This window comes from Pipistrellus hanaki, assembly GCF_964339955.1.
Source record: "Pipistrellus hanaki genome assembly, chromosome: 12".
In the NCBI taxonomy this organism is placed as follows: domain Eukaryota; kingdom Metazoa; phylum Chordata; class Mammalia; order Chiroptera; family Vespertilionidae; genus Pipistrellus; species Pipistrellus hanaki.
Window position 1 is genome coordinate 1,056,275 of NC_140514.1, and position 11,131 is coordinate 1,067,405.

The 11,131-nt window shown below is 53.6% G+C and overlaps 1 protein-coding gene across 4 annotated transcripts in view; it reads right to left on the reverse strand.

The window, feature by feature from the left end:
• KIDINS220 (kinase D interacting substrate 220) overlaps positions 1-7,539 on the reverse strand; it is a 35,426-nt gene extending 27,887 nt beyond the window's left edge. For all 4 annotated transcript variants that reach the window (XM_084900054.1, XM_084900053.1, XM_084900052.1 and 1 more), the window contains exons 1-7: positions 7,406-7,539; positions 6,105-6,203; positions 4,832-4,930; positions 3,383-3,481; positions 2,494-2,592; positions 1,048-1,146; positions 154-351 (exon numbers count right to left, since the gene is read on the reverse strand). In XM_084900054.1, coding sequence (XP_084756180.1) covers positions 154-351; positions 1,048-1,146; positions 2,494-2,592; positions 3,383-3,481; positions 4,832-4,930; positions 6,105-6,203; positions 7,406-7,513 — 801 coding nt within the window. In that variant the 5' untranslated portion in view covers positions 7,514-7,539. The remainder of the gene's footprint in view (positions 1-153; positions 352-1,047; positions 1,147-2,493; positions 2,593-3,382; positions 3,482-4,831; positions 4,931-6,104; positions 6,204-7,405) is intronic.
• Between the last annotated feature and the right edge of the window lie 3,592 nt (positions 7,540-11,131).

Consider the following 11,131-nt stretch of genomic DNA (forward strand, 5'->3'; position numbering starts at 1 on the left):
CAGGGGATGAGGCGGCGGGCACGGCCGCTCCTCCAGAGGCCTCCCTCTGCGGGAGGGCTCGGAGGAACCGACGGCCACACCCCAGAGCGAGGCCCGGGAGGAGGCGGCTCGGGGGTGAGACGGAGGCCCCCGCGTCCCGGCGCCGGCGCCTACCCTGTCGGGGATGTTCACGTAGGTGCCGGCGTCCAGCAGGTCCTGCACGATGTCCGTGTGGCCCTCCTTGGACGCGATCATCAGCGCGGTGTTCCCGTCCTTGTCCGTCAGGTTCACGTTGGGGTTCCTCTTCAAGATCTCCTTCACGGACTGGGTGTAGCCGCCTTTCACAGCCACGATGAGGGCGGTCATGGAGTTCTAAGCAGAAACCAGCCAAGAAATGAGTGTCTCCCAGAAAATGTGATTCTGCCACAGGAACACACCCGTGTGTCCAGAAGGTGGCCTAACAGCTGTTTCTGACAATAAAGCGTCAACAGAAATAACCACGTGCCAGGAGGCGTGCTTCCTGCTTTGGGAAAAGACTCATCCTCCCGAGCCCACAGGATCCCACACAGTCAGTGCTCTCAGTGTGCCCGGCCGCGGCCCGTCCACCGTGAACACGCTCTCCCACAGGTGATGGAGATGACCCACAATGAAACACGTTCTAAACTAAATCATCCCAATAAGGCCTCTCAGACTTCAAACAAAGAACTGTTTATAACAAAATCTACGGGGGGAAACTGAAAACAAAGACTGAATAATTACTGACTATTTCTTTAAAAGTATATTCTTCCTTTTCACAGAGATCTAGAAAGCCCATTCTCAAAGACTCTTATTCTAGAGGTTCTAAAAAAACTGCACATCTAGTTTATAACAGGAAATCACCAGCACACATTTTATGGGCATTAGCAACAGATCCCTCAAAGCAAAACTCACAAAATATCTGTAATGTAACCCTCTGATCAGCCTCACAGAAAGGACGCTGGTTCTCTAAGAGTCAGGGAGAACGTAGGCTGTGTCTCCGGGGCTCAGAGGAAAGACTCTCTGAAAACGGCGAGAACAGGGGGTACGCACCGCGCCTTCCTGGTCCACGTCGGCTCCCATGGCCAGCAGGTGCTTCACGCAGTCCAGGTGGCCCTTGCGTGCGGCCCAGACCAAAGGGGTGGTCCCGTACTGCGGGGCAGAGACAGGCCAACGTCAGGGCGCGCTCAGGGAGTGTTCCTAGGTTACTGCGGACAGCATCGTAATTTTCATTGCAGCTAAACCATAATCCCCCTTTATTTATCCAGGCTAGGGGATTAACCACTGCGTGAAGTATCTTTAACCAGCTTTACCTTTTATAATCAGCGACTGAGTTTCCCATCATAGTCATATGCTATGATTTCCCACAAGTCCCCACTGCTTCCACATCGTGTGAAGCACAGTTTAAAGTTCACAGTGTGCCTCCAGGGGAAACCGTAACAGGAAGTGCCAGACACGTTCTCCCGACCTCATGTGTGAGCCCATGGGCTCGGGTCAGGTCATGCGAGCAAGTGCAAGTGGCAATGTCGCATTTCCCAGATCAGCAACGAGGCCGAGACGCGGCTCCACGTCACAAAGCTATTAATTAGGAGGTGGAGTGGGACCCTGAACCCCAGCCCGGCTCAGTCCGGCTCTTACCCACACCCCCATCCACTCTGCCCCGGAAGGTAAGCTGCAGCCTGGGAGCGGCACTCACACCCTCTGGCTGGAACCCAATGCAAAAGGCATCGGACATAACCCGGCAGGAGCCAGCCATGCCCTGCCTTGGGGAGCGCGGCGCTGGCCAGACCAGGGCCACCACAGGGACCGCCAGCTCCAGGAGCCCGCAGGCCGCACGAGCCTCTGACTGCGCCCCGGGTGGGTGCTGTGGAAACGCCCATCACTGCACAGCCCACAGCAGCCGCCCGTCCCCTACGGTCCTGAGGCCTGAGCTGGGCAGGTGGGACTATTTCATTTTATCTACTTCAGCTGATTTCAGTCTAGGCAGTTATGCGGCCGGTGGACACTGAGCGGAGGTACCACTCGTGGTCACATCAGACACCCCAGGAACCACAGCGCCATGGAGCAACCTCAGGGATGGAAGAAGGAATACTGGAGGAACTTCCTCAGTTCCAAATTCTTGGACATCTTCAGAGGTGCTGTGACTGAGCGCTCCTCCCCTGGGCACTCCTCTCTTCCAGAGCGGCCTACCCCGGACCATCTGCTCCACACCCACCTCCTGCCCTCCCCCCGGCCCTCACCCACTCCGCAGGGCTCTCACTGCGCAGGGTTCCTGCATGAGGTGCTTGGACCGCCTCAGTAAGTCCCGCTTTTTCCCAAAGCCTGCCCCCCTCCCCAGGAACCTAACGGCTCTGCGGGTGCTGCGGGCCTCTTTCCCTTATTTCCTCTGGAAGCGTGCCCAGTGATCTCCTCCCGCGTCCGAGCAGCCTGAGACCGGGGAGCCCTGTGACTCACACCCCGAGGGACACCACGTGGGCAGCCGAGGGGCGGCTGACCTACCTTGTCGGAGCAGTTGACCTTGGCGCCGTTCTGCAGCAGCAGCTGCACTATGTCTGCGTGGCCTCTGCCCGCTGCCCAGATGATGGGGTAGACGCTGTACTGTTGGCGGAAGGCGGGCGGGCAGGGGGAGACAGAGGGGGCAGGGGGAACGGCAGGGAGAGAGGGAAAGAAAACCTTTAGGCAGATGTCACAGCACACGTTTGCTAAGAAAAGTCAATAATAAATGGACAATATGAAGTAATATTTTTAAAATCAGGTTACAGACCATTCTCTGCTTTAAAAACACGCAGCACTCTAACATAATTGGCACTAAGACGCGCCCCGCCTTAAATAAATATATGCCCTGAGCGCACTTATTCTCAGTTTCAGCACATTTAACGGATTATCTGGCCAACAGGCATGTGCAACTTTTCTTACATAATCCTTCCACTAACTTGAATAAAAGTTCTTTGTTTCAACTTTATTGAGGCATAGGGGACAAAACTGGGAGAGAGTTAAGTGTACACTATTTGATATACCATCAATAAAAGTTTCTTAATCTGCGATCTGAGATCAAGTCGCACACAAAGTAGTAACGAATATATCGCATCTGTAAGACACAGAAAAATGTCTTTTTTCTTTAAAATAAAATGTAGATCGAGATACAGGCCCCCAGAACACAGGCAGGAGGGCTCAGGCATTTCGGGGCTCCTTCCCATGTCAGATGGCTGTCATTCACATGGAAGTTCAATGTTGATACAAAGTAAGCCACAGCTGAGCTTGAGAATGAACTTCTCATGAGCTTCTCTTTAGCAGACCCGGATCACTCTGCCGCCCTGCAGCCCACAGTCACTCAGCGCCCGTCTGCCCTCCGGCACCCTCCCGCCGCAGACGCGGTGCGCATGCTTACCAGGCCGGTGACGTTGGGGTTGGCTCCGTGCGAGAGCAGCAGCTCCACCACGTCAGTCCGGCCCTTGTAACAGGCCCACATCAGCGCCGTCCATCCGCCCTGGAGAGGGGGGGAGGGGCACGATGCTGGGTGGTCTCCAGCACAGAAGGGCCAGGAATTACAGAGCTGGATTCAGGCAAGTCTCACATTGCCAATATTTAATCTCTAAAATGCCTGCCCACATTGTTTTAATCCCATGCCCACTTTAATTTATACAATGTCATCCTATGCAAGACTACGAGATAAAAATTTTATCTGGAGAAAACCATGTTCAAGTTTGCAAAGTGAAAAGTCTGGAACCGACCGCCTTCAGCACAAGTTGTGGGAGGGCGGCCACTGAAGGTCTCTCAGGAAAGAACCCCATGGACTTCCTGACGTCATAGCTGGACGGTCCCACCCCAGGGAGCTCCTCTCCTACCAAGTCCAGGACCACGCCTTCCCTCGAAGCTCGGCGGCTACTGCCACCCTCCCTCCCGGGCCAACCCGATATTGAGGGAGACACGGTCCTGCTCCCCGATCTCTGTGTAAAGGTTTACAGAGACCTTCGCATGGTGAAAGGCGTGGTGATCATTACTCGGGGGAATGAGAACCATGGAGAACCTGAGAGCTTGGGAGACCATCTGTTACAGTCTGACTGAACTCTGCACGGTCATGGTGTGTCCGCGCACTTCCTGACTCCCTTGCAGACAGGTTCCAAACTCAGCCTGCCTGCTCATCGCTGAGGGCCTGGGCCCAGGGCGCGCCCTCAGGCTCATTCCCCAGCCCCGGGCACTGCCCACAGGAACCCTCTAGAACACAGCAGGGAGGGCGAGGTGGGAGGCTGCAGATTCTTAGAAGCTCAGACCACCTGCACCGAAGCAGCATGGCAAACACCACGCTTTCTTTCTGAGGGCAGAGCAGCTCCCTTCGCTGTCTATTATTACAGTGAACTTCCCAGAAGACCAAAACTTCTGCAGAAATAAGCCAGCCCTTTCTTAACCCTTATGCTTTAAGCAGATGCCAAGATCAAATAAGAGCTGATAATTAAGATTCACATCTTACTGAGCTTATAATGTATAGATGGCATGTCCAAACACAATTACATAATTCTGAAAATTATGACTAAATAATTGAAAATATTTTTAAAACTTACTATGTCCCTCTTAAAACTCCTCTTAAGGGAAAAATTCTCTCCTAAGTTCTAAAACCCTGACATACTAAACGGCAGTGAGTATTTTTAACAATATTTCAGAATTTTAACCTCTACCATGAACTGGAGATGGTGACAGAGGACCTCTAGAAGAGGTGGATTTAACACCACCTGGGCTTAAACATTCTGAGGGTCCCTCCAGTGACAGCCTCAGACCGCTGAGCCACCCGCCGCGCTCTCCCCGGGGCCGGGGCCGGGGCCGGGGCCGGGGCCGCGCCCACCATGTCGCGGTGCTCCAGGTTCGCCCCGCACTTGAGCAGCTCGTCCACGACGTGCAGGTGCCCCTCCTTGGCGGCCGATATGAGCGCGGTCCAGTTGTCCTGGAACACAAGACACGTTTCCCGCTGCAAGCCCAAGTGGCACTCAGAACGCGGACAAAACGAGGCACCGGAGAGGTGACTGCGCATCAGCACAGGGTCATGCCAGGCGCCGTTTACCACGGACGCTGACGCGGCCCTGAGGGCCCGGCGGGGAGGGGGAAGGGAGTGTCTGTCTGCCTGTACCACCACGGCGTGCAGAATGGCTCCACAACTGCTGGGTCAGTCTTTTCCCCAGACGTCTAACCACACCCTGGCTTTCTAAGGAGCGGAGATGCCTAGCAAAACCTCAGCTACTCCTGTGGCTACCAGCCGTCGCTCTGAAGGCAATTAAAGACCGTGAAGAGGCTTAAGGTCACGCTCCCAGGCGTGTGATAGAAACCGTGCGATAAAGAAATCACTATTCTCCTCTATTTTTTAAGGAAAGGCTATAAGTATCCTATCCTAACTTTTATTAATGAGTGTAATTTAACTCAAATGACCAATAAAAATCATCAACTGAAAATAATCTATTAAAAAAAACCCACACAGATGTAATCCTAGCCAGTTTTCCTCAGTGGATAGAGCATCAGCCCGCGACTGAAGGGTCCCAGGTTTGATTCTGGCCAAGGCATATGTCTAGGATGTGGCTCGACCCCCGGCAGGAGGCAGCCGATCAATGATTCTCTCTCATCATTGATGTTTCTGTCTTTCCCCTCTCCCTTCTTCTCTGAAATCAATAAAAACATAAAATAAAATAAACAGATGTAGGTACGTAACCCTAAAAAAATAATTCCTGGGAAACAGCAAGAGAAAGGAGAGCCTCTGGAACAGTGACCACCCCCAGAAGTGGGATCAGAAGGCTCTGCACCTCCAGCTAGGATCACGTATGACGTTTATAACAGCAGCTAGTGCTAGGAGGGATAACTGATAATGACTCACACGTGGATATTTCTCAGGCAGGCGTTTGATTTCATGTGTGTGTGCTCCCTAGTCACAGGGCCTTCTACATATGACAACACGGAGAGCTGAGAACTTGCACTCAAAGTAAAAATTTCTCTCCCTTTTTAAAAAATTAACAGCGATTAGGCGAAGTTGCTATGTAACAGACAGTGTAATTGGTCACCTATCAGTCTGGAATCATTTCACCCAGCAAACAGCCAGCTAAGGAAAAGAGAGACGCGCGTGCAGTAGGTACCAGGTCTTCCAGGTTGCAGTTGGCTCCATTCTTGATCAGCTCCTTCACGATCTCCAGGTTGCCCTGCTCGGCAGCGATCATCAGCGGGGTCTGGCCGCACTGGGGGACAGAGAGGACACATGCTGGTGGAGGCTGTGCGGGGCCGAGAGGCCTGAGCACACGCTCTCCTTCCACAGGAGGCGCCAGCTCTGTGAACAGGGTGTCTTGAACTCACAAACACCTTGGAAGTCTTAAGTTTTCCATTTACTGACGATGTGACAATCAGAGAGAGGACAAAGCTTTTCTTTACCACAGCATGACTAGCCTGTTAGCAGTCCTGCAATGTCACTCAGAATCTGTAAGTATGGTTAGTGCTAGCCTCTGACAGTAACTGCCACAATGTCACAAAAATCTCAGGACACCAATGAACCAAACTCTAACACGAAGCTACATTATGATACACAACGTGGCTCTAATAACACATGTTAGGTGTACTGTCAGGACTAAAGGGAGAAAGGCTCACACATACACACATACATGTATATGTGAAAACTACAATAACTTTGATCTTATCCACTGGCAAAAAAAAAAAAAAAAATTATGCTACATGGACAATACAGTTTTAAGAAGCAGAATTATTTTTATTACTATGTTTTATAGAACGAGTACATACTTGGCCATTAAGAATTCATACAGAAAGTCTATGAGCTCATAAAGTGTTGCAGCTGTTCATGATGAGCTAAGATCAACACTATTTATACTCCCCAGTCTACTGTTGACTAGAAATATCTACTATACATCAATGAAATGGTAAGTGTATACTTCCCTGTCTTCTTAAATAGAACTTAACTCTCTCTTAAAGGTACAGGGCCTTTAAAATCCCAAGGCGTATGGCATGCACAACTCAGAAAGGTAACTGGGGCTCCATTTCAGAGTCCTAATTCTGTTTGGCTCATCTATTTATAGAAGCTTTCTGAAGCGTCCTAGAAGCCCTTTAGATTTCAGTAATCAAACTTCCTGAATATTGATTATTCCGCCTGCAAAAAAAGGCAATCATAAATCTAAATTCAACGCACACTAATGTATGTAAGTCCAAATGCATTCCGAAAACATGGGGTTGGAAGTACGTTGACTACCAGAAATGGTCATTATTTGAAGTCAGTGTCACCGAGGGAGGAACCCATCTTGCTTCCTAGCTCGCCGTGACGGGCACACGGCCTGCACACGGCCTGCACACGGCCTGCACACGGGCACACGGCCTGCACACGGGCACACGGCCTGCACACGGGCACACAGCCTGCACACCGTACCCGCGGCCTCACCTCGTTTCTCTCGTCCACGTCTTTGCATTTCTCCAGAAGAGCTTTCAGGGCGGGGATGTTTTCCTCCTCCACGTAATTGATCACACTCTGCGATATCAGAACCGACATGTTGGCAGGAAGTGCGGTGTCTATCCCAGTACCTGTGTGAGCAGACAGATACACACAGAGCCTGTGATCAGAAAAACAGCGCCTCGGCTTGTGCAGATCCCCTCCATGGCAGGACGGACGGACGGACGGACGGCAGAGCGCCCGCTCAGCTGGCGAAATGCCCGCCCCGGCTTTCCAAGGCTCACGCTCCCCTCAATCCAACTCACCCCCTCCCCCCCGGCTCCCAACTCCAGACCCCCCGTCTTCCCAGTGAAGGAAGCGCTCCCCGGCTCCCCTGCCGTCCTCCAGTCTCAGTCCGGACAGCTCCAGCTCCTTCTTCCAGGCCCGGGCCTGCCTAGGTCTCCCTCAGCCTCTCCGCCGCGCCCCTCTCCCAGCACACCCACCCTCCTGGTCCCACAGAGCACAGATCTCAGACCCGATGGCTCCTCGCCACCATCCCCACCCCTGGGCCAGCAGCCGTGACCTGCGCCCACATCCCCGGCCCTCCCCATTCCGCTTCGCCTCCCCACAGCCACCCCACAGGACCCGGGCCCGGAGCAGCACGGCTGCGCCAGAAGCACCCACAGGCGTGTGCCGCAGCGGCCGGCCGTCACTCAGAGCCGGCACACGTCTGGGGAGCCCTGGGTCTGTAACCAGCGGAGCCAGCTCCCTGCCGCGCCGCGGAGCCGGAGCCGCTGCTGAAGAGCCACCTGAGCAGCGCTGAGCCCGACGACCCCCTCGGTGCTCCCAGCCCTCCCGTTCCCTTCGGCCTGCGGGGCCTGGAGCTCCACTCTGACCTCGTCTCCTCCCCCCTCGCCATCTCACCCTGTGGGCGGACAGCACTGCCCAGACCCACACGGCCGCCCCCCAGCCTCGGTCCCCTCACCAGGACCGGCTGCCCGTGTCCGGTAAAACAGGAACTCACACTGACTGCACAGCGGTCCCGGCCCCCCACCCGCCCGACTCTGTTCTCCGTGGCACTTGCCACCATCACCACACAACAGGGTGCGTTTACTGCCACTCAGCACAGCCAGAACACAAGCTCCAAAGTGCAGGAACTCCTTTTATTCAACCGGACACTCAAAGGCGAATAAACAAACAAACCGCAGCTCATTCGTGCCTTACACCAAAGACACACACTAACGCAAAGTGGACCTAAATGTCACACCAAAAGCACAAAACGACCAGGAGAAAACAGGCTATTTTGGATTAAGCAAAGATTTTTTTTTTATATATATAACACTAAAGTGTGTTTTATTAAAAAAAGAAAATTGAGAAATCAGAGCTCCCCAAAATGAAAGCGTTTGCTCTACTCAGAGAAGAAACCTGTTCGGGACTGTGACAACCGTCCCGCTCAGACAGGGGTCTGTGCCGGCTCCCAGCCCGCCCCGCACTGCGCCTCACAGCACACGCTTTCCCTCGAGGGTCACAGGTCGCAGGTGGACAGGAAGCGGCCACGGGACAGACTCCACCCAGAGCTTCACCCCGCCTGAGGTAGGGGGTGGGAACTGGAACGGTTAAGCTGAAGAAGCAGCTTTGGACGCTGAGTTGAGCCTGCAGTGCGCTGAGACTTTGGGGGCCTTGGGATGGGGGGAATGTGGGGTGCGTGTGGGATGGAAGCCTGTCTCTGGGGCCAGAGGACAGGAGGTCCTGCACTGCATGATTCCATTTCTGTGACATTCTAGAAAGGGAACACGGGACAGACAAAACCGGATCGGAAGTGGTCGGCTTAAAGGGGGGAGGGGATGACTACCATGGGGTCTAGGAGAATCCGGGGAGAAGACTGTCGGGTGTCCTCACTGTGGTGGTAATAACACAACTCTATGGCTTTGCCAAAATTCAAAGCTGGACACTAAAACGTGAATTATAGTCTATGCAAATTATACCTGAGTGATACCTTACTTTTAAATAATCATCAATAAAGGTTATGTTATTTGATCCAGTAACTTTACTCTAAGAATCAATTCTAGAAACACAGACACATGGAGAAAGATTTTAAATACATCACAATTTTAGTCGTGAGTACAAAAATCTTAGAGATGGGGATTCCATAAATTATGATATATCCGCACAGTGGAAAAAATACAGTCATCAAAATGGTCCCAAAGTATGTCCTGACAGAAAAATGCTTGTGATACATTAACTGGGAGAAAAAATTAACTAAGAAAACTATCTATACAGCATCTCAATGATATACATTTACATTTTTAAAAATTATTTTTAAATACAGAAATTACATCAATGTCAGTTTTACTTTCTTTAGAACCTCTAATTCCTAATCTCCTAGTTGGAAGCCAGTAAGAGACTTTGTTAACAGTCATCACCACATCCACGACTCCATTTACTCCCATTCCTACAGGATCACATCTAAGGCCTGTCAGGCTCCCAGGCCTGGCTCTCCCTCCCTCTCCCTTTTACCAGCGCGCCGCCCCCCCCCCCCCCCAGCCTGCCAGGCTGACGCTCCAGCGGCCCCTTGGCCCGGCTGCACCCTCCTCTGTGGGGCAGGCTCACGCCCTCACTGCACACGGCGCTCACACGGCTCCACGCAGCACCTCCTCTCAGGCCCAGCAGGTGCCATTTCTCTGCCGTTGGCCTCCTGTGTCCGCCATCAGCCAGCCGCCCCTCAGCGCCGGCCTCCCATTACACTGAACTAGCACTCCTGGCCGTGCCAGGCGCAGACTTCAGCGAGCAGGCACTGGCTCCCTTCCCCTCGCCACGCCGTGGGGAAGGCGGGCGCCCGGACTGCACACGCCCGCAGAATCTCCCTCTATCGGCCGAACCCCCTTTCACACAGACCAGCGTCCACACAAACGGGGATATGGCTGCAGCAGCTGCCCAGCCCGAGTCCATCGCTCTACAACCAGAGGGAGTGAGGGTTTGTCCCCAACTCCACGTCCCAGAAAAGGTCCGGCTACTCAGATGGGGTCAGGTGCCAGCCCGCAACCACTCCACCGCAGTCCCAGCCACAGTCACACGGTCACATGGTCACGGCCACCGTCACACGGTCACGGCCACAGTCACACGGTCACATGGTCACAGCCACCGTCACACGGTCACGGCCACCGTCACAGTCACAGTCACAGTCACATAGTCACAGTCACGGCCAGAGTCACACGGCCAGGGTCACAATCACAGTCACACAATCACACAATCACAGTCAGTCATGGCCACGGTCATGGTCACGGCCACAGTCACACAGTCACACAATCACAGTCAGTCCCAGCCACAGTCACACGGTCACGGCCAGGGTCACAGTCACCGTCACACAGTCACAGTCAGTCATGGCCACGGCCACAGTCACACAGCCACAATCACGGTAACGGTCATGGCCACAGTCACACAGACACAGTCACAGTCACGGCCACAGGCTGGGAGGCATCACAGGTCACATGGTGCAGGCACTGCTTCCAGCAAAGCAGAGACTGTTGTGGTCGAGGCGTCTGTCCTGCAACACCTGTCACCTGAGTCAGCATGAGAGTCCCCCACCGCGTCCCCTCTCCTGTCCTTCCCTCCAGTCCAGTGCCACACTGAGCCTGAGGAATGGAAAACCCTCCGTCAGCAGAGACCGTGGCTGTGCTCTCACAGTGCCTCTCGGACCCGAACCCCTGAGGCCTTCCAAAGCCGCCGTAAAGAGGCGGC